The sequence below is a fragment of the Cygnus atratus genome, unplaced genomic scaffold (assembly GCF_013377495.2).
Source record: "Cygnus atratus isolate AKBS03 ecotype Queensland, Australia unplaced genomic scaffold, CAtr_DNAZoo_HiC_assembly HiC_scaffold_38, whole genome shotgun sequence".
Lineage (NCBI taxonomy): Eukaryota > Metazoa > Chordata > Aves > Anseriformes > Anatidae > Cygnus > Cygnus atratus.
The window spans coordinates 51,724-73,502 of NW_026109974.1; the positions used below are offsets into that span (position 1 = coordinate 51,724).

The window sequence follows — 21,779 nt, forward strand, 5'->3', positions numbered from 1 at the left end:
TTTTTGAAGGATTTTGGGGTCTCTTGGAGAGATTTAGGAATTCCTGTGGGGATTTTGGGGTCTCTTTGAGGGATTTTGGGGCCTCTCGGAGGGATTTAGGAATCCCTGGGTGAATTTTGGGGCCTCTCGGAGGGATTTTGGGGCCTCTCGGAGGTATTTAGGAATCCCTGGGTGGATTTTGGGGCCTCTTTGAGGGATTTTGGGGCCTCTCGGAGGGATTTAGGAATTCCTGGGTGGATTTTGGGTCTCTTTGAGGGATTTTGGGGCCTCTCGGAGGGATTTAGGAATTCCTGGGTGAATTTTGGGGTCTCTTTGAGGGATTTTGGGGTCTTTTGAAGGATTTCGGGGTCTTTTGGAGGGATTTTGGATTTTCTTGGTGGGATTTAGGAATTCCTGGGGGGATTTTGGGGTCTTTTTGAAGGATTTTGGGGTCTCTTGGAGGGATTTTGGGGTCTCTCGGAGGGATTTAGGAATTCCTGGGTGGATTTTGGGGTCTCTTTGAGGGATTTTGGGGCCTCTCGGAGGGATTTAGGAATTCCTGGGTGGATTTTGGGGTCTCTTTGAGGGATTTTGGGGTCTCTTGGAGGGATTTAGAAATTCCTGGGTGGATTTTGGGGTCTCTTTGAGGGATTTTGGGGCCTCTCGGAGGGATTTAGAAATTCCTGGGTGGATTTTGGGGTCTCTTTGAGGGATTTTGGGGCCTCTCGGAGGGATTTTGGGGCCTCTCGGAGGGATTTAGGAATTCCTGGGTGAATTTTGGGGCCTCTCGGAGGGATTTTGGGGCCTCTCGGAGGGATTTAGGAATTCCTGGGTGGATTTTGGGGTCTCTTTGAGGGATTTTGGGGCCTCTCGGAGGGATTTAGGAATTCCTGGGTGGATTTTGGGGTCTCTTGGAGGGATTTTGGGGCCTCTCGGAGGGATTTAGGGATTCCTGGGTGGATTTTGGGGTCTCTTTGAGGGATTTTGGGGTCTCTTGGAGGGATTTAGGAATCCCTGGGTGAATTTTGGGGTCTCTTTGAGGGATTTTGGGGCCTCTCGGAGGGATTTAGGAATTCCTGGGTGGATTTTGGGGTCTCTTTGAGGGATTTTGGGGTCTCTTGGAGGGATTTAGGAATCCCTGGGTGGATTTTGGGGTCTCTTTGAGGGATTTTGGGGTCTCTTGGAGGGATTTAGGAATTCCTGGGTGGATTTTGGGGTCTCTTTGAGGGATTTTGGGGCCTCTCGGAGGGATTTAGGAATTCCTGGGTGGATTTTGGGGTCTCTTTGAGGGATTTTGGGGTCTCTTGGAGGGATTTAGGAATCCCTGGGTGGATTTTGGGGTCTCTTGGAGGGATTTTGGGGCCTCTCAGAGGGATTTAGGAATCCCTGGGTGAATTTTGGGGTCTCTTTGAGAGATTTTGGGGCCTTTCGGAGGGATTTAGGAATTCCTGGGTGGATTTTGGGGCCTCTTTGAGGGATTTTGGGGCCTCTTGGAGAGATTTAGAAATTCCTGGGTGAATTTTGGGGTCTCTTTGAGGGATTTTGGGGTCTCTTGGAGGGATTTAGAAATTCCTGGGTGGATTTTGGGGTCTCTTTGAGGGATTTTGGGGCCTCTCGGAGGGATTTAGGAATTCCTGGGTGAATTTTGGGGCCTCTCGGAGGGATTTTGGGGCCTCTCGGAGGTATTTAGGAATCCCTGGGTGGATTTTGGGGTCTCTTTGAGGGATTTTGGGGCCTCTCGGAGGGATTTAGGAATCCCTGGGTGGATTTTGGGGTCTCTTTGAGGGATTTTGGGGCCTCTCGGAGGGATTTAGGAATTCCTGGGTGGATTTTGGGGCCTCTTTGAGGGATTTTGGGGCCTCTTGGAGAGATTTAGAAATTCCTGGGTGAATTTTGGGGTCTCTTTGAGGGATTTTGGGGCCTCTCGGAGGGATTTAGAAATTCCTGGGTGGATTTTGGGGTCTCTTTGAGGGATTTTGGGGCCTCTCGGAGGGATTTAGGAATCCCTGGGTGGATTTTGGGGTCTCTTTGAGGGATTTTGGGGCCTCTCGGAGGGATTTAGGAATCCCTGGGTGAATTTTGGGGTCTCTTTGAGGGATTTTGGGGTCTCTTGGAGGGATTTAGGAATTCCTGGGTGGATTTTGGGGCCTCTTTGAGGGATTTTGGGGCCTCTTGGAGAGATTTAGAAATTCCTGGGTGAATTTTGGGGTCTCTTTGAGGGATTTTGGGGTCTCTTGGAGGGATTTAGAAATTCCTGGGTGGATTTTGGGGTCTCTTTGAGGGATTTTGGGGCCTCTCGGAGGGATTTAGGAATCCCTGGGTGGATTTTGGGGTCTCTTTGAGGGATTTTGGGGTCTCTTGGAGGGATTTAGAAATTCCTGGGTGGATTTTGGGGTCTCTTTGAGGGATTTTGGGGCCTCTCGGAGGGATTTAGGAATCCCTGGGTGAATTTTGGGGCCTCTCGGAGGGATTTTGGGGCCTCTCGGAGGTATTTAGGAATCCCTGGGTGGATTTTGGGGCCTCTTTGAGGGATTTTGGGGCCTCTCGGAGGGATTTAGGAATTCCTGGGTGGATTTTGGGGCCTCTCGGAGGGATTTTGGGGCCTCTCAGAGGGATTTAGGAATCCCTGGGTGGATTTTGGGGTCTCTTTGAGGGATTTTGGGGCCTCTCGGAGGGATTTAGGGATTCCTGGGTGGATTTTGGGGTCTCTTTGAGGGATTTTGGGGTCTCTTAGAGGGATTTAGGAATTCCTGGGTGAATTTTGGGGTCTCTTTGAGGGATTTTGGGGCCTCTCGGAGGGATTTAGGAATTCCTGGGTGGATTTTGGGGCCTCTAGGAGGGATTTAGGAATCCCTGGGTGGATTTTGGGGTCTCTTTGAGGGATTTTGGGGTCTCTCGGAGGGATTTAGGACTCTCTGGGTGAATTTTGGGGCCTCTTTGAGGGATTTTGGGGCCTCTCGGAGGGATTTAGGAATCCCTGGGTGGATTTTGGGGTCTCTTTGAGGGATTTTGGGGCCTCTCGGAGGGATTTAGGAATCCCTGGGTGAATTTTGGGGTCTCTTTGAGGGATTTTGGGGTCTCTTGGAGGGATTTAGGAATTCCTGGGTGGATTTTGGGGTCTCTTTGAGGGATTTTGGGGCCTCTCGGAGGGATTTAGGAATTCCTGGGTGGATTTTGGGGTCTCTTTGAGGGATTTTGGGGTCTCTTGGAGGGATTTAGGAATCCCTGGGTGAATTTTGGGGTCTCTTTGAGGGATTTTGGGGCCTCTCGGAGGGATTTAGGAATTCCTGGGTGGATTTTGGGGTCTCTTTGAGGGATTTTGGGGCCTCTCGGAGGGATTTAGGAATGCCTGGGTGGATTTTGGGGTCTCTTTGAGGGATTTTGGGGCCTCTCGGAGGGATTTAGGAATCCCTGGGTGAATTTTGGGGTCTCTTTGAGGGATTTTGGGGCCTCTCGGAGGGATTTAGGAATTCCTGGGTGGATTTTGGGGTCTCTTGGAGGGATTTTGGGGCCTCTCGGAGGGATTTAGGAATTCCTGGGTGGATTTTGGGGTCTCTTTGAGGGATTTTGGGGCCTGTCGGAGGGATTTAGGAATCCCTGGGTGAATTTTGGGGTCTCTTTGAGGGATTTTGGGGTCTCTCGGAGAGATTTAGGAATCCCTGGGTGGATTTTGGGGTCTCTTTGAGGGATTTTGGGGCCTCTCGGAGGGATTTAGGAATCCCTGGGCGGATTTTGGGGCCTCTTTGAGGGATTTTGGGGCCTCTCGGAGGGATTTACGAATCCCTGGGTGGACTTTGGGGGTCTTTTGAGGGACTTTAGGATCTCGCGGACCCCTTTTGGGACTCCCCGTCGCTCCTTTAAGACCCTCACCCTTCCCCGCACCCCTCCCAACCCCCCAAAAAAACCCCAAAACCCCCTTTTTTTTTTTTTTTTTTTTTTTTTTCCGGTACCCCCCCCAAGGTGGAATCCCCCACCCAAATGTCCCTGGAGCTGGTGGCCGAATCCCCCGCGCCCGGCCCCGAATCCCCCCGACCCCGCTGCGTCCGCTCGGGGTGCGACAACGCCCCCGTCCCCAGCTCCGACTGGGACAACGAGTACTGCAGCAGCGAGTGCGTCGTCAAGCACTGCCGGTAAGACCCCCCCCCCCCAAAAAAAAAAAAACCCAAATCCCCCTTTTTCACCCCAAAACGCCCCTCCCCGGGGTCCTCTCCACCTTATAAAAAAAAAAAAACAATCCTATAACCCGCCCCGTTGTGCCCCCCCAGGGACGTCTTCTTGGCCTGGCTGGCCGCCCGCAACGCCAGCACCAGCGTGGTTTTCGTCAAATGAGGGAGGATTCGCCCCAAAAACCTCCCCGCCCGCGACCCCAAAAGCCGAAGAACCCCCTCGGCCGCCTTTCGGGGTAATTTCCGCCCGTTTCGAGCCAAACCAAAAACCTCCGTTCTCCTCCTCCCCCCCCCCCACGCACGCCCCGAAACCCCGCCGCCAAAAGCCCCGAACCCCACACCCGGAAAGCCCGCCCCCCCCCCCCCCAAAAAATGATCGAAACCGGACGCTCCTTCAGCCCAAAGCCCCAAATCTATTAAAATTCGCCCCAAAAGCGTGCCCCCCTCCCCCGCCCTCCACTTTTCTTCACATGTTTTTGGGTTTCGAGATGATCCCGTCGGGGTAGTGCTGCTTGAACTGCGCCACCACATCGGGGTCGAGCAGGTGGATCCCGTCCAGCTGGTTCCCCAAGGTGATCCTGGGGCAAAAAGGGGCGTTTTTGGTTAAAAATCCTAAAAAAAAAAAAAGCACTTGAATGGGCGAAAAGTTTATAGGGTCGCCCACCAGTTGGGTTGGACGTTATGGGGTCGCCCGAAAAGCTCGATTTTGCGGGTGCCGGGGGAGAGGCGCTCGATCATCCCGTAAATCTCGTCGGGTTTATGACTCGTGGAGCGGACCTAAAAGGGGATTTGGGGTTAATTTATAGGATTTTGGGGGCTTTTGGGGGGTTTTTTTTCGGGTGTCTTTTTTTTTTTTGACTCGCCTCGGCCACGATGACGTCGCAGTCCAAGCCCCGGTTGAAGCCTTGGGGGTTTCCTTTCACCCCGACCTGGATGGGAATAAAAAATCGGGGGGGTTTTTATCGGGGTTTTGGGGTGGTTGGGGGCGTCTCGAGGGGATTTGGGGTCGTTTCGGGGGGATTCGGCGCCGTTTTAGGGGGATTTGGGGCGTCTCGAGGGGGTTCGGGGCCGTTTCAGGGGTTTCGCGGCGTCTCGAAGGGGTTTGGGGCCGTTTCGGGGGATTTAGGGCCGTTTTGGGGTCATTTGGGGGGATTTCTGGAGGTTCCGGGGTCGTCTCGAAGGGATTTGGGGGCATCCCAAAGGGGTTTGGGTCCGTTTTGGGGGGGGTTGGGTCCATTTTGGGGTCTTTCTGGCGTCGATTTTGGGGTATTTTTGGGGGTGTTTTGGGGGCCATTTTATTTTTTGGGGGGCTGTTTGGGGGATTTTGGGGCCATTTTGGGGTCTTTTGGGGCCATTTTGTTTTTTCGGGGGTCTTTTGGGGCCATTTTGGGTCTTTTGGGGCCATTTTGGGGTCTTCAGAGACCATTTTGTTTTCTTGGGTTACTTTGGGTTCATTTAGGGGTCCATTTTGCGGTCTTTAGGGGCCGTTTTGGGGTCTTTAGGGGCCATTTTTTTTCCCCTAGGTTATTTCGGGTCCATTTTGGGGTCTTTAGGGGCCATTTTGGGGTCTTTAGGGGCCATTTTGTTTTCTTGGGTTATTTCGGGTCCATTTTGGGGTCTTTAGGGGTCCATTTTTTTCCCCTAGGTTATTTCGGGTCCATTTTGGGGTCTTTAGGGGCCATTTTGGGGTCTTTAGGGGCCATTTTGGGGTCTTTAGGGGCCATTTTGTTTTCTTGGGTTATTTCGGGTCCATTTTGGGGTCTTTAGGGGTCCATTTTTTTCCCCTAGGTTATTTCGGGTCCATTTTGGGGTCTTTAGGGGCCATTTTGGGGTCTTTAGGGGCCATTTTGTTTTCTTGGGTTATTTCGGGTCCATTTTGGGGTCTTTAGGGGTCCATTTTTTTCCCCTAGGTTATTTCGGGTCCATTTTGGGGTCTTTAGGGGCCATTTTGGGGTCTTTAGGGGCCATTTTGGGGTCTTTAGGGGCCATTTTGGGGTCTTTAGGGGCCATTTTGTTTTCTTGGGTTACTTTGGGTTCATTTTGGGTCCATTTTGGGGTCTTTAGAGACCTTTTTTTCTTGAGGTCTTTAGGGGCCATTTTGGGGTCTTTAGGGGCCATTTTGGGGTCTTTAGGGACCACTTTTTTCCCCTAGGTTATTTAGGGGCCATTTCGGGTCCATTTAGGGGCCATTTTTGGATCTTTAGGGGCCATTTTCGGATCTTTTGGGGGCCATTTTTGGGTCTTTAGGGGTCCTTTTTTGGGTCTTTGGGGGCCATTCTTGGGTCTTTGGGGGCCTTTTTTTTTTCTTGAGGTTATTTCGGGTCCATTTTGGGGTCTTTAGGGGCCATTTTGGGGTCTTTAGGGGCCATTTTGGGGTCTTTAGGGGCCATTTTTTCTTGAGCTCTGTAGGGGCCGTTTTGGGGTCTTTAGGGGCCATTTTGGGGTCTTTAGGGACTTTTTTTTCTTGAGCTCTGTAGGGGCCGTTTTGGGGTCTTTAGGGGCCGTTTTGGGGTCTTTAGGGGCCGTTTTGGGGTCTTTAGGGGCCATTTTGGGGTCTTTAGGGGCCATTTTGGGGTCTTTAGGGGCCGTTTTTTTCTTGAGGTTATTTAGGGGCCATTTTGGGGTCTTTAGGGGCCATTTTTGGGGTCTTTAGGGGCCATTTTTTCTTGAGGTCTGTAGGGGCCGTTTTGGGGTCTTTAGGGGCCATTTTTGGGGTCTTTAGGGACCTTTTTTTCTTGAGGTCTGTAGGGGCCATTTTGGGGTCTTTAGGGGCCATTTTGGGGTCTTTAGGGACCGTTTTTTTCTTGAGGTTATTTAGGGGCCATTTTGGGGTCTTTAGGGGCCATTTTGGGGTCTTTAGGGGCCATTTTTTCTTGAGCTCTGTAGGGGCCGTTTTGGGGTCTTTAGGGGCCATTTTGGGGTCTTTAGAGACCTTTTTTTCTTGAGGTCTGTAGGGGCCGTTTTTGGGTCTTTAGGGGCCATTTTTGGGTCTTTAGGGGCCATTTTGGGGTCTTTAGGGACCGTTTTTTTCTTGAGGTTATTTAGGGGCCATTTTGGGGTCTTTAGGGGCCATTTTGGGGTCTTTAGGGGCCATTTTGGGGTCTTTAGGGGCCATTTTGGGGTCTTTAGGGGCCATTTTGGGGTCTTTAGAGACCTTTTTTTCTTGAGCTCTGTAGGGGCCGTTTTGGGGTCTTTAGGGGCCATTTTGGGGTCTTTAGGGGCCATTTTGGGGTCTTTAGGGGCCATTTTTTCTTGAGCTCTTTAGGGGTCCATTTTGGGGTCTTTAGGGGCCGTTTTGGGGTCTTTAGGGGCCGTTTTTGGGTCTTTAGAGACCTTTTTTTCTTGAGGTCTGTAGGGGCCGTTTTTGGGTCTTTAGGGACCATTTTTGGGTCTTTAGGGACTGTTTTTTTCTTGAGGTTATTTAGGGGCCATTTTGGGGTCTTTAGGGGCCATTTTTTCTTGAGCTCTGTAGGGGCCATTTTGGGGTCTTTAGGGGCCATTTTGGGGTCTTTAGGGGCCATTTTGGGGTCTTTAGGGGCCATTTTGGGGTCTTTAGAGACCTTTTTTTCTTGAGCTCTTTAGGGGTCCATTTTTGGGTCTTTAGGGGCCATTTTGGGGTCTTTAGGGACCGTTTTTTTCTTGAGGTTATTTAGGGGCCTTTTTGGGGTCTTTAGGGGCCATTTTGGGGTCTTTAGGGGCCATTTTGGGGTCTTTAGGGGCCATTTTGGGGTCTTTAGGGGCCATTTTGGGGTCTTTAGGGGCCTTTTTTTCTTGAGCTCTGTAGGGGCCGTTTTGGGGTCTTTAGGGGCCATTTTGGGGTCTTTAGGGGCCATTTTGGGGTCTTTAGGGGCCATTTTGGGGTCTTTAGGGGCCATTTTGGGGTCTTTAGGGACCGTTTTTTTCTTGAGGTTATTTAGGGGCCATTTTGGGGTCTTTAGGGGCCATTTTGGGGTCTTTAGGGGCCATTTTGGGGTCTTTAGGGACCACTTTTTTCCCCTAGGTTATTTAGGGGCCATTTCGGGTCCATTTAGGGGCCATTTTTGGATCTTTAGGGGCCATTTTCGGATCTTTTGGGGGCCATTTTTGGGTCTTTAGGGGTCCTTTTTTGGGTCTTTGGGGGCCATTCTTGGGTCTTTGGGGGCCTTTTTTTTTTCTTGAGGTTATTTCGGGTCCATTTTGGGGTCTTTAGGGGCCATTTTGGGGTCTTTAGGGGCCATTTTGGGGTCTTTAGGGGCCATTTTGGGGTCTTTAGGGGCCATTTTGGGGTCTTTAGGGGCCATTTTGGGGTCTTTAGGGGCCGTTTTTTTCTTGAGGTTATTTAGGGGCCATTTTGGGGTCTTTAGGGGCCATTTTTGGGGTCTTTAGGGGCCATTTTTTCTTGAGGTCTGTAGGGGCCGTTTTGGGGTCTTTAGGGGCCATTTTTGGGGTCTTTAGGGACCTTTTTTTCTTGAGGTCTGTAGGGGCCATTTTGGGGTCTTTAGGGGCCATTTTGGGGTCTTTAGGGACCGTTTTTTTCTTGAGGTTATTTAGGGGCCATTTTGGGGTCTTTAGGGGCCATTTTGGGGTCTTTAGGGGCCATTTTTTCTTGAGCTCTGTAGGGGCCGTTTTGGGGTCTTTAGGGGCCATTTTGGGGTCTTTAGAGACCTTTTTTTCTTGAGGTCTGTAGGGGCCGTTTTTGGGTCTTTAGGGGCCATTTTTGGGTCTTTAGGGGCCATTTTGGGGTCTTTAGGGACCGTTTTTTTCTTGAGGTTATTTAGGGGCCATTTTGGGGTCTTTAGGGGCCATTTTGGGGTCTTTAGGGGCCATTTTGGGGTCTTTAGGGGCCATTTTGGGGTCTTTAGGGGCCATTTTGGGGTCTTTAGAGACCTTTTTTTCTTGAGCTCTGTAGGGGCCGTTTTGGGGTCTTTAGGGGCCATTTTGGGGTCTTTAGGGGCCATTTTGGGGTCTTTAGGGGCCATTTTTTCTTGAGCTCTTTAGGGGTCCATTTTGGGGTCTTTAGGGGCCGTTTTGGGGTCTTTAGGGGCCGTTTTTGGGTCTTTAGAGACCTTTTTTTCTTGAGGTCTGTAGGGGCCGTTTTTGGGTCTTTAGGGACCATTTTTGGGTCTTTAGGGACTGTTTTTTTCTTGAGGTTATTTAGGGGCCATTTTGGGGTCTTTAGGGGCCATTTTTTCTTGAGCTCTGTAGGGGCCATTTTGGGGTCTTTAGGGGCCATTTTGGGGTCTTTAGGGGCCATTTTGGGGTCTTTAGGGGCCATTTTGGGGTCTTTAGAGACCTTTTTTTCTTGAGCTCTTTAGGGGTCCATTTTTGGGTCTTTAGGGGCCATTTTGGGGTCTTTAGGGACCGTTTTTTTCTTGAGGTTATTTAGGGGCCTTTTTGGGGTCTTTAGGGGCCATTTTGGGGTCTTTAGGGGCCATTTTGGGGTCTTTAGGGGCCATTTTGGGGTCTTTAGGGGCCATTTTGGGGTCTTTAGGGGCCTTTTTTTCTTGAGCTCTGTAGGGGCCGTTTTGGGGTCTTTAGGGGCCATTTTGGGGTCTTTAGGGGCCATTTTGGGGTCTTTAGGGGCCATTTTGGGGTCTTTAGGGGCCATTTTGGGGTCTTTAGGGACCGTTTTTTTCTTGAGGTTATTTAGGGGCCATTTTGGGGTCTTTAGGGGCCATTTTGGGGTCTTTAGGGGCCATTTTGGGGTCTTTAGGGACCACTTTTTTCCCCTAGGTTATTTAGGGGCCATTTCGGGTCCATTTAGGGGCCATTTTTGGATCTTTAGGGGCCATTTTCGGATCTTTTGGGGGCCATTTTTGGGTCTTTAGGGGTCCTTTTTTGGGTCTTTGGGGGCCATTCTTGGGTCTTTGGGGGCCTTTTTTTTTTCTTGAGGTTATTTCGGGTCCATTTTGGGGTCTTTAGGGGCCATTTTGGGGTCTTTAGGGGCCATTTTGGGGTCTTTAGGGGCCATTTTGGGGTCTTTAGGGGCCATTTTGGGGTCTTTAGGGGCCATTTTGGGGTCTTTAGGGGCCGTTTTTTTCTTGAGGTTATTTAGGGGCCATTTTGGGGTCTTTAGGGGCCATTTTTGGGGTCTTTAGGGGCCATTTTTTCTTGAGGTCTGTAGGGGCCGTTTTGGGGTCTTTAGGGGCCATTTTTGGGGTCTTTAGGGACCTTTTTTTCTTGAGGTCTGTAGGGGCCATTTTGGGGTCTTTAGGGGCCATTTTGGGGTCTTTAGGGACCGTTTTTTTCTTGAGGTTATTTAGGGGCCATTTTGGGGTCTTTAGGGGCCATTTTGGGGTCTTTAGGGGCCATTTTTTCTTGAGCTCTGTAGGGGCCGTTTTGGGGTCTTTAGGGGCCATTTTGGGGTCTTTAGAGACCTTTTTTTCTTGAGGTCTGTAGGGGCCGTTTTTGGGTCTTTAGGGGCCATTTTTGGGTCTTTAGGGGCCATTTTGGGGTCTTTAGGGACCGTTTTTTTTCTTGAGGTTATTTAGGGGCCATTTTGGGGTCTTTAGGGGCCATTTTGGGGTCTTTAGGGGCCATTTTGGGGTCTTTAGGGGCCATTTTGGGGTCTTTAGGGGCCATTTTGGGGTCTTTAGAGACCTTTTTTTCTTGAGCTCTGTAGGGGCCGTTTTGGGGTCTTTAGGGGCCATTTTGGGGTCTTTAGGGGCCATTTTGGGGTCTTTAGGGGCCATTTTTTCTTGAGCTCTTTAGGGGTCCATTTTGGGGTCTTTAGGGGCCGTTTTGGGGTCTTTAGGGGCCGTTTTTGGGTCTTTAGAGACCTTTTTTTCTTGAGGTCTGTAGGGGCCGTTTTTGGGTCTTTAGGGACCATTTTTGGGTCTTTAGGGACTGTTTTTTTCTTGAGGTTATTTAGGGGCCATTTTGGGGTCTTTAGGGGCCATTTTGGGGTCTTTAGGGGCCATTTTGGGGTCTTTAGAGACCTTTTTTCCTTGAGCTCTCTAGGGGCCGTTTTTGGGTCTCTGGGGGCCGTTTTTGGGTCTCTGGGGGCCATTTTTGGGTCTCTAGGGCCCGTTCTGGGGTCTCTAGGGCCCGTTCTGGGGTCTCTAGGGCCCGTTTTTTCCCCGAGGTTATTTCGGGGCCGTTTCGGGGCGTTTTGGGGGCCGCCTACCAGGCAGTGCTCCTTGCCGTGGTTGAGCCAGTGGCCGGTGCGGCCGGTGCGGATGATGCGCTGCAGCTGGTTGGTCTTCACCCAGATGATCTCGTCCACCCGCTCGTACCTGGGGTGGGCGGGGCCAAGGAGGGCGTGGTCACGGGGGGGCGGGGCCTAACGGGGCGTGGTCACGGGGGAGCCCCGCCCACCTTGCCCCGATCTGCTCACCCCCAGAGGTTGAGGCACTCGCGGCCCAGCTCCATGGCCCTGCAGAGAGGGGGCGGTGAGGGGCCGCCGTGGAGGTCAACCGTGGAGGACCTCCAGGAGGGCCTCCAGGAGGTCCAATCAGGGAGGCCAATCGAGGAGGACCTCCAAGATGACCTCCAGGAGGTCCAATCAGGGAGGTCAATCGAGGAGGACCTCCAGGAGGGCCTCCAGGAGGTCCAATCAAGGAGGTCAATCGAGGAGGACCTCCAAGATGACCTCCAGGAGGTCCAATCAGGGAGGCCAATCGAGGAGGACCTCCAGGAGGACCTCCAGGAGGTCCAATCAAGGAGGTCAATCGAGGAGGACCTCCAAGATGACCTCCAGGAGGTCCAATCAGGGAGGCCAATCGAGGAGGACCTCCAGGAGGACCTCCAGGAGGTCCAATCAAGGAGGTCAATCGAGGAGGACCTCCAGGAGGACCTCCAGGAGGTCCAATCAGGGAGGTCAATCAAGGAGGACCTCCAGGAGGGCCTCCAGGAGGTCCAATCAGGGAGGCCAATCAAGGAGGACCTCCAGGAGGCCCAACCAAGGAGGTCAATCGAGGAGGAACTCCAGGAGAACCTCCAGGAGGCCAATCAAAGACGACCTCCAAGATGACCTCCAGGAGGTCCAAATAAGGAGGTCAATCAAGGAGGACCTCCAGGAGGACCTCCGGGAGGTCCAAAGGAGGAGGCCAATCAAGGAGGACTTCCAGGAGGCCCAACTAAAGACCTCCAGGAGGCCCAACCAAGGAGGTCAATCGAGGAGGACCTCCAGGAGGCCCAAACATGGAGGCCAACGAAGGAGGAACTCCAGGAGAACCTCCAGGAGGCCAACCAAGGAGGACCTCCAAGAGGCCAATCAAGGAGGACCTTCAGCACGACCTCCAAGAGGTCCAACCAAGGAGGACCTCCAGGAGAACCTCCAAGAGGCCCAATCCAGGACGACCTCCAAGAGGCCACTCAAGGAGGACCTCCAAGAGGTCCAACCAAGGAGGACCTCCAGGAGGACCTCCGAGAGGTCCAACCAAGGAGGATCTCCAAGAGAACCTCCAAGAGGTCCAACCAAGGAGGACCTCCAGGAGAACCTCCAAGAGCTCCAACCAAGGAGGACCTCCAGGAGAACCTCCAAGAGCTCCAACCAAGGAGGACCTCCAAGGGGGACCTCCAGGAGGCCCACCCAAGCAGGACCTCCACAGCGGCCCCCCCACTCACCGCCCGGTGACCCAGAGGAAGAGGAAGCCCTCGTCCTGGAGGACGGGGATGTTGAGGCGCCGCATCTCGTCGTCGGTCAGCGTGCCGTAGGGCAGCTCCATGTGGATGTCCCACGGCGGGTCGGCCATCACCACCGCGAACTTGCCCAGGATGCTGACGTCCAGGTAGCGGATGTCGCAGCAGATCCACTGCCGGCGGGAGACCGAGACACCGCGATGGAGGTCAGCCACCGTGGTCGGTCCCACTTGGGGCGAGGAACGTCCCCATGGAGGGCCACCAGCATCTTAGGTTCTACGTGGGGCGAGGAACGTCCCCATGGAGGGCCACCAGAAAATGGTAGATCCAGTTTTGGGTGAAGAACACCCTAATGGAGGGCCACCAGCATCTTAGGTTCTACTTGGGGTGAGGAACGTCCCCATGGGGGGCCACCAACATCGTAGGTTCTACGTGGGGCAAGGAACGTCCCCATGGAGGGCCACCAGCATCTTAGGTTCTACGTGGGGCGAGGAACGTCCCCATGGAGGGCCACCAGAAAATGGTAGATCCAGTTTTGGGTGAAGAACACCCTAATGGAGGGCCACCAGCATCTTAGGTTCTACGTGGGGCGAGGAACGTCCCCATGGAGGGCCACCAACATCTTAGGTTCTACGTGGGGCGAGGAACGTCCCCATGGAGGGCCACCAGCATCTTAGGTTCTACGTGGGGCGAGGAACGTCCCCATGGAGGGCCACCAGCATCTTAGGTTCTACGTGGGGCGAGGAACGTCCCCATGGAGGGCCACCAGCATCTTAGGTTCTACGTGGGGCGAGGAACGTCCCCATGGAGGGCCACCAGAAAATGGTAGATCCAGTTTTGGGTGAAGAACACCCTAATGGAGGGCCACCAGCATCTTAGGTTCTACGTGGGGCGAGGAACGTCCCCATGGAGGGCCACCAGCATCTTAGGTTCTACGTGGGGCGAGGAACGTCCCCATGGAGGGCCACCACCATCTTAGGTTCTACTTGGGGCGAGGAACGTCCCCATGGAGGGCCACCAGCATCTTAGGTTCTACGTGGGGCGAGGAACGTCCCCATGGAGGGCCACCACCATCGTGGTAGCTCCAACTTAGGATGAAGAATGTCCTAATGGAGGTCTACCACCATCATAGCTCCTACTTTTGGGGTGAAGAACATCCCCATGGAGGTCTACCACCATCATAGCTCCTACTTTTGGGGTGAAGAACACCCTAATGGAGGTCCACCACCATCATAGCTGCAACTTGGGATGAAGATACATCCCGATGGGGGTCCACCATCATCTTAGGTTCTACCAGGGATGAAGACCATCCCGATGGAGGTCTACCACCATCATAGTTCCTACTTTTGGGGTGAAGAACATCCCCATGGAGGTCCACCACCATCATAGCTCCAACTTGGGATGAAGATACATCCCGATGGAGGCCCACCATCATCTTAGGTTCTACCAGGGATGAAGACCATCCCGATGGAGGTCTACCACCATCATAGTTCCTACTTTTGGGGTGAAGAACATCCCGATGGAGGTCCACCACCATCATAGCTCCAACTTGGGATGAAGATACATCCCGATGGAGGTCTACCACCATCATAGCTCCAACTTGGGATGAAGATACATCCCGATGGAGGTCCACCACCATCATCAGAGCTCCTCTTTCAGGGTGAAGAACATCCCCATGGAGGTCCACCACCATCATAGCTCCAACTTGGGATGAAGATACATCCCCATGGAGGTCCACCACCATCATAGCTGCAACTTGGGATGAAGATACATCCCGATGGAGGTCTACCACCATCATAGCTCCAACTTGGGATGAAGATACATCCCGATGGAGGCCCACCACCACCGTAGCTCCTCTTTAGGGTGACGGAACACCCCCCGTGGAGGTCCGCCACCCCAACGGTCGCTCCTACCTGGGGCGGGAAGAGTCGGTCAGCGCCGGCGTCGGGCTGGGGCCGGGCGAGCTCCTGGCCGTGGTCGCGGCCTGGAGGCGCGGTGGCCTCGCCGGTGGCCTCGGCGCAGGCGTCGATCTCGTAGTGGACGTACTTGCAGGTGTCCATGTGGAAGCAGGTGTTGAGGAAGGAGCAGTCCCCCAGGGACTCGTCCGTGTGCTTGTTGATGATCCTCCTGGTGGCCCGCCAGAAGGTGACACACCACGATGGACGTTTCGGGGCGAAAAGCGAGGCTTTCGGGGGCTTTTCCCCTCACCGGAAGTGGAGCTTGCGGCACGGCCGCTCGGCGCCGGTGGCCTTGACGCACTCCTCCTTGGTGCCGTGGTCGCAGAACTCCTGCACCTGCGCCCGGCCCCGCGAGCGGAACTTCTCCACGATGGACTGCTCCTTGGCCGTGGTGGTGTTGAGGAGCTCCAGGATCTCCTGGCTCACCTGGAAGGGGACAAGAGGCGCCTCGGTGGCATCTCGAGGGGCTTCTGGGGGCGCGGAGGGGTTCCTCCAGGTTTTTTTTGGGGGTTCAGCGCGGCTTGGTGGGACCAGGAGGACCTCAAACCTTCGGGGACGCGAAGATGTTCCTCAAGATTTTGGGGCGAAAGCAACTTTTCTTGGTGGAACCATGAAAAACTCAACGCTTCTGGGGACGAGGAGATGTCCCTCAAGGTTTCTGGGGTGGAACCATCTTGGTGGGACCAGGAGAACCTCAACTCCTTTGGGGACATGAAGATGTTCCTCGAGATTTTGGGGGTGAAACCATCTTGAGAACCTCAACCCTTGTAGAGATCTGATGTCCCTCAAGACTTTTGGGGTGAACCCAACTCCTCCTTCGATATTTTCTTGGTAGAACCTCAAGAACCTCAACCTTGTAGGTGCCACCAAGACGTCCCTCAACCCTTTTAGGTTCAACCCAACTCTTCCTTTGAGTTTTTCATGGTAGAACCTCAAGAACCTCAACCTTGTAGGTGCCACCAAGACGTCCCTCAACCCTTTTAGGTTCAACCCAGCTCTTCCTTCGATATTTTCTTGGTAGAACCTCAAGAACCTCAACCTTGTAGGTGCCACCAAGCTGTCCCTCAAGACTTTTGGGGTGAAACCATCTTGAGAACCTCAACCCTTGTAGAGATCTGATGTCCCTCAAGACTTTTAGGTTCAACCCAACTCTTCCTTTGAGTTTTTCATGGTAGAACCTCAAGAACCTCAACCTTGTAGGTGCCACCAAGACGTCCCTCAACCCTTTTAGGTTCAACCCAACTCTTTCTTCAACTTTTTCTTGGTAGAACCTCAAGAACCTCAACCTTGTAGGTGCCACCAAGACGTCCCTCAACCCTTTTAAGTTCAACCCAACTCTTTCTTCAACTTTTTCTTGGTAGAACCTCAAGAACCTCAACCTTTTAGGTGCCACCAAGACGTTCCTCAAGACTTTTGGGGTGAAACCATCTTGAGAACCTCAACCCTTGTAGAGATCTAATGTCCCTCAAGACTTTTAGGTTCAACCCAACTCTTTCTTCAACTTTTTCTTGGTAGAACCTCAAGAACCTCAACCTTGTAGGTGCCACCAAGACGTTCCTCAAGACTTTTGGGGTAAAACCATCGTGAGTACCTCAAAACTTTTAGCAATACGAAGAGGTCCCTCAAGACTTTTGGGTTCTTTGGGTTGAACCCAACTCGTCCTTCGATATTTTCTTGGTAGAACCTCAAGAACCTCAACCTTGTAGGTGCCACCAAGACGTCCCTCAACCCTTTTAGGTTGAACCCAACTCTTTCTTCAACTTTTTCTTGGTAGAACCTCAAGAACCTCAACCTTGTAGGTGCCACCAAGACATCCCTCAAGACTTTTGGGGTGAAACCATCTTGAGAACCTCAACCCTTGTAGAGATCTGATGTCCCTCAAGACTTTTAGGTTCAACCCAACTCTTCCTTTGCGTTTTTCGTGGTAGAACCTCAAGAACTTCAACCTTTTAGATGCCACCAAGACGTCCCTCAACCCTTTTAGGTTGAACCCAGCTCTTCCTTTGACTTTTTCACGGTAGAACCTCAACCTTTAGATGCCACCAAGCCATCTTAGGTGCCACCAAGCCACGCCTCAAGACTTTTTGGGGTTGGTGGCCCCCGATTCCGTCCTCCCCCACCTTCTTGCTCTGTTGCTCCTTGGTGGACTGCTGGCTGAGCAAGCTCTCGATCTCCAGGTCCACGTCGGACGCCTGCTTCCGCGACTTCTTCGCCGCCTCCTTCCCGGCGTCGGCGGCCGTCCCCGGGCCGCCGCCGCCGGCGCCGCCGGCGCCGCCGGGGTCGTGTTCCGCTCGCCGTTTCCTCCCGGGGCCGTCGGCGTCGGCGTCGCCGTGCCGCTCGGCGCCGGTCATGGCGGCCAGCTTGGAGTGGTCGGCGTAGGTCACCAGGGTGGGACCTTCGGCCAGCAGCCCCCGGCGCACCTCGATCAGCTCCTGCGCCGCGAACTTCTGCAGGAGGCTCTCCACCGTGCGCGGGGCGGCCGGCGCGTCGGGCTGCCGGGGGGGGAAACGGGGAGTTTTGGGGGGATTTTGGGGGCTTTTGGGGGGATTTGGGGGGTTTTGGGGGGAATTGGGGGGATTTGGGGGGAATTGGGGGGAATTGGGGGGATTTCGGTTTTTTTCGGAGGGGATTTTGGGGCGTTTTGCGGATTTTGGGGGGATTTGGGGGTTTTTTGGAGGGGATTTTGGGGCGTTTTGCAGATTTTGGGGGGATTTGGGGGTTTTTTGGAGGGGATTTTGGGGCGTTTTGCAGATTTTGGGGGGATTTTGGGTTTTTTTGGAGGGGATTTTGGGGCTTTTTGCAAATTTGGGGGGGATTTTTTTTTTTTGGAGGGGATTGTTGGGCTTTTGGGGGAAATTGGGAGGATTTTGTTTTTTTTCGGAGGGGATTTTGGGGCGTTTTGCAGATTTGGGGGGATTTTGGTTTTTTTTGGAGGGGATTTTGGGGCTTTTTGCAGATTTTTCGGGCATTTTGTTATTTTTAGGAGGGGGTTTTGGGGCTTTGTTTGGGGATCTTGGGGCTTCTTCAGGGGATTTTTGTGGGATTTGGGATTTTTGGAGGGGATTGTGGGGCTTTTGGGGGAAATTGGGGGGATTTTGGTTTTTTTTGGAGGGGATTTTGGGGCATTTTGTGGATTTTGGGGGGATTTTGGTTTTTTTTGGAGGGGGTTTTGGGGCTTTGTTTGGGGATTTTGGGGCTTCTTTGGGGGATTTTTGTGGGATTTGGGATTTTTGGAGGGGATTGTGGGGCTTTTGGGGGAAATTGGGGGGATTTTGGGGCTTTTTGCGGATTTTGGGGGGATTTTGGTTTTCTTTGGAGGGGATTTTGGGGCTTTTTGCGGATTTTTGGGGGATTTGGGTTTTTTTGGAGGGGGTTTTGGGGCTTTGTTTGGAGATTTTGGGGCTTCTTCAGGGGATTTTTGTGGGATTTGGGATTTTTGGAGGGGATTTTGGGGCTTTTGGGGGAAATTGGGGGGATTTTGGGGCTTTTTGCGGATTTTGGGGGGATTTTGGTTTTCTTTGGAGGGGATTTTGGGGCTTTTTGCGGATTTTTGGGGGATTTGTTTTTTTTTGGAGGGGGTTTTTGGGGCTTTGTTTGGGGATTTTGGGGCTCCTTTGGAGGATTTGGGGATTTTGAAAGACATTTGTGGGTACCGTGCACGGGGCGGCCGGCGCGTCGGGCTGGGGGGGGGGGGGGAGAACGGGGAGTTTTGGGGGAATTGGGGGGATTTGGGGGTTTTTGAGGGGAGATTTTGGGGCTTTGTTTGGAGATTTTGGGGCTTCTTCGGGGGATTTTGGGGGATTTGGGGGGATTCTGGGTGGGATTTCGGCTATTTTGGAGCCCCCTTGGTATATTTTGGGTGGAATTTCCATTACTTTATGCCCCCTAGGTGTATTTTGGGTGGGATTTTGGCTATTTTGGGTCCATTTGGTGCATTTTGAGTGGGATTTCTGCCATTTTCGGTGGGATTTCTGCCATTTAGGGTGGGATTTTGGCTATTTTGGGTACATTTGGTGCATTTTGGGTGGGATTTCTGCCATTTTGGGTGGGATTTTGGCTACTTTGGGCCCTTTGGTGCATTTTGGGTGGGATTTCTGCCATTTTGGGTCCATTTGGTGCATTTTGGGTGGGATTTCTGCCATTTTGGGTCCATTTGGTGCATTTTGGGTGGGATTTCTGCCATTCTGGGTGGGATTTTGGCTATTTCGTGTCCCTCTGGTGCATTTTGGGTGGGATTTCTGCCATTCTGGGTGGGATTTTGGCTATTTTGGGTCCATTTGGTGCATTTTGGGTGGGATTTCTGTCATTTCGTGTCCCTTTGGTGCATTTTGGGTGGGATTTCTGCCATTTTGGGTGGGATTTTGGCTACTGTGGGTCCATTTGGTGCATTTTGGGTGGGATTTCTGCCATTTTGGGTGGGATTTCTGCCACTTTGGGTCCATTTGGTGCATTTTGGGTGGGATTTCTGCCACTTTGGGTCCATTTGGTGCATTTTGGGTGGGATTTCTGCCATTTTGGGTCCATTTGGTGCATTTTGGGTGGGATTTCTGCCATTTTGGGTCCATTTGGTGCATTTTGGGTGGGATTTCTGCCATTCTGGGTGGGATTTTGGCTATTTCGTGTCCCTCTGGTGCATTTTGGGTGGGATTTCTGCCATTCTGGGTGGGATTTTGGCTACTGTGGGTCCATTTGGTGCATTTTGGGTGGGATTTCTGCCATTTTGGGTGGGATTTCTGCCACTTTGGGTCCCTTTGGTGCATTTTGGGTGGGATTTCTGCCATTTTGGGTGGGATTTCTGCCATTTTGGGTCCCTTTGGTGCATTTTGGGTGGGATTTCTGCCATTTTGGGTGGGATTTCGGCTCCTTCGGGTCCCTTAGCTGCATTTCAGGTGGGATTTCTGCCATTTTGGGTGGGATTTCGGCTCCTTCGGGTCCCTTAGCTGCATTTCAGGTGGGATTTCTGCCATTTTGGGTGGGATTTCGGCTCCTTCGGGTCCCTTAGCTGCATTTCGGGTGGGATTTCGGCCCTTTCAGCCCCGCCCCGCCCTATTATTAATATTTTTGGGTTACTCACGGCGGCGATGGCTCGGCAGATGGCGGCGGCGTCGGTGGGCAGCGGCAGCGCCAGGTCGGCGAGGTGCAGCAGCAGGCGCCGCTCCAGCGCCGGGTCGGGGGCCAGGTCCTCCCCCCCCCCGGGGGGGCTGCAGCCCCCCCCGACCCCCGACCCCCCGCCGTCCCCCAAAATCCCCCCGCCCCCCCCGGGACCTGAGGGGGGAGGGGGGGCCGGGCTAGAGGTGCGGGGAGGGGGGGGGGAGGGAGGGGGCTGCATGGCGGGGGTCTGCTGCTGGGGGGGGGGGGGGGGGGAGGAAATGGGGGTGAATCCCGCTGAAACCCCCCAAAATACCCCCAAATCCCCCCGAATCCCCCCAAATCCCCCTGAACTTTGACCCCTGAACCCCCAACCCCCCTGAAACCCCCCAAATCCCCCTGAACTTTAACCCTTAACTCCCAACCCCCTCCAAATTCCCCCAAACTCCCCAAACCCCCCTGAACTTTAACCCCTGACCCCCCAAACCCCCCCGAACCCCCCCCCAAACCCCCCCGAGCTTTAACCCTTAACTCCCCAACCCCCCCCCCCCCCCAAATTTCCCAGAACCCCCCGGAATTCTCCTGAACTTTGACCCCCCCCGACCCCCAACCCCCCCGACCTTTAACCCCTGACCCCCCTGGGACCCCCCCAACCCCCCCTGAACTTTAACCCTTGCCCCCCCCCTCCCCCCCCTCGCCCCCCCCCCTTCCCCCCCCCCCCCCTCACCCAAGGGGTCCTGCTTCCGCCGCCGCTGCAGCCGCTCCCGCAGCGAGTCGAGCTGCTTCTTGTGGGCCTGGATGGAGCTCCAAGTGTCCGCACATCGCCTCCCCCGGAGCCTCCCCGGGCCTCTCCCCCCCGTTCCCGGCCTCCCCGAGCCCGTTCCCCGGCCTCCCCCGAGCCCGCCCCGGCCCCTCGGCCTGCCCCCGGGGCCGCCGCCGGAAGGCCCCGAAGCCGCGCCCGCCATCTTGGAACCGGGCGTTGCCATAGCAACCGCCGCCATTTTTCCCCCTCCGCCGGTCCGATTCCCCGCCGCCCTGCTGCCATGGCAACGGGCGCCATGTTGGCTACTGGCAGCGGGCGCCATGGCGGCGCCCGCCATTTTGGTTCTTCCCCGTTCCCGCCCCGCCCCGCTGCCATGGCAAACGCCGCCCGCCGCGCGCCGCGATTGGCTCCTCCCCCCCCCCCCCCTCCCGCCCGCCGCCATTTTGGAGGACGGGCAACGTCGCGTCTGCCGCCATCTTGGCTGAGGGCAACCGCCGCCATCTTGTGAGGGAGCGGCGCCCCCCTGAGGGGGAAGGGGGACAAGATGGCGGCAGCCGGACCCCCCCCCCCCCCCCCCCCCAACCCCAAAAACGCCCTTTTTCGCCCCAAAAAAAACACTTTTTAACTCCCAAACCCACTTATTAACCCCAGAAAACGCTTTTGAAGCCCAAAATTAAAAGCGGGAGGCGGCGATAGAGTCAGGAAACGGCTTTAATAGGGCCCCAAGCCCTCGCTCTATGCTATCGGGGGGGGGGATTTTGGGGTGGAAAAGGGGGATTTTGGGGTGCGGGGGGGGCGGTGGGGTGGAAAAGGGAGATTTTGGGGTGCGGGGGGGTGGGGTGCAGCCCCCCCCTCCCCCCGCACTCCATGTGTTTAATTAGCGTTAATTAGGTCGCGGCGTCCTCGTCCTGGGGGGCTCCTGTGGGAGGTTGGGGGGGGGGGGTGAAGACCCCCAAAATTTGGGGGGTGCCCCCAAAATACCACCCTAAAATCCCCCCAAATAACATTTGGACACCCCCAAATCCTCCCGAATTCCCCAATTCCCCCCTCAGAAACCCAAATAAACCCCAAAATCCCCCCGAATGCCCCCCCAGACCCCCCAAAAACCCATTTAGGGAACCCCAAATTCCCCCCCCCCCCAAAAAAAATACCACCCAAAATCCCCCAAAGCCCCTCAGACACCCCAAAACCCCATCTGGGACACCCCAAATCCCCCAAATCCTCCCCCGAATCCCCCAGACACCCCCAAAACCCCATATGGGG

At 54.0% G+C, this 21,779-nt stretch overlaps 1 protein-coding gene across 1 annotated transcript; it reads right to left on the bottom strand.

The window, feature by feature from the left end:
• Positions 1 to 4,565: 4,565 nt before the first annotated feature.
• LOC118261342 (N6-adenosine-methyltransferase catalytic subunit-like) lies at positions 4,566 to 20,813 on the bottom strand. The gene is made up of 11 exons (XM_050716804.1): positions 20,737 to 20,813; positions 19,740 to 19,866; positions 16,786 to 17,157; positions 14,916 to 15,091; positions 14,621 to 14,834; positions 12,693 to 12,880; positions 11,461 to 11,499; positions 11,251 to 11,359; positions 5,009 to 5,074; positions 4,810 to 4,922; positions 4,566 to 4,723 (listed from the first exon to the last, which is right to left on the bottom strand). The coding sequence occupies exons 1-11, from the start codon at positions 20,811 to 20,813 to the stop codon at positions 4,612 to 4,614; spliced, it is 1,593 nt and encodes a 530-aa protein (XP_050572761.1). The 3' UTR covers positions 4,566 to 4,611.
• Positions 20,814 to 21,779: the final 966 nt, after the last annotated feature.

Coding starts and splice junctions, on each gene's coding strand:
- LOC118261342 (XM_050716804.1), bottom strand. CDS start 20,813: ATGGCGCCCGTTGCCATGGCAGCAGGGCGGCGGGGAATCGGACCGGCG. Junction 19,867..20,736: donor AAATGGCGGCGGTTGCTATG/GCAACGCCCGGT, acceptor GGGGGGCTGCAG/CCCCCCCGGGGGGGGGGAGG. Junction 12,881..14,620: donor ACCGACTCTTCCCGCCCCAG/GTAGGAGCGACC, acceptor TCCCGCCGGCAG/TGGATCTGCTGCGACATCCG.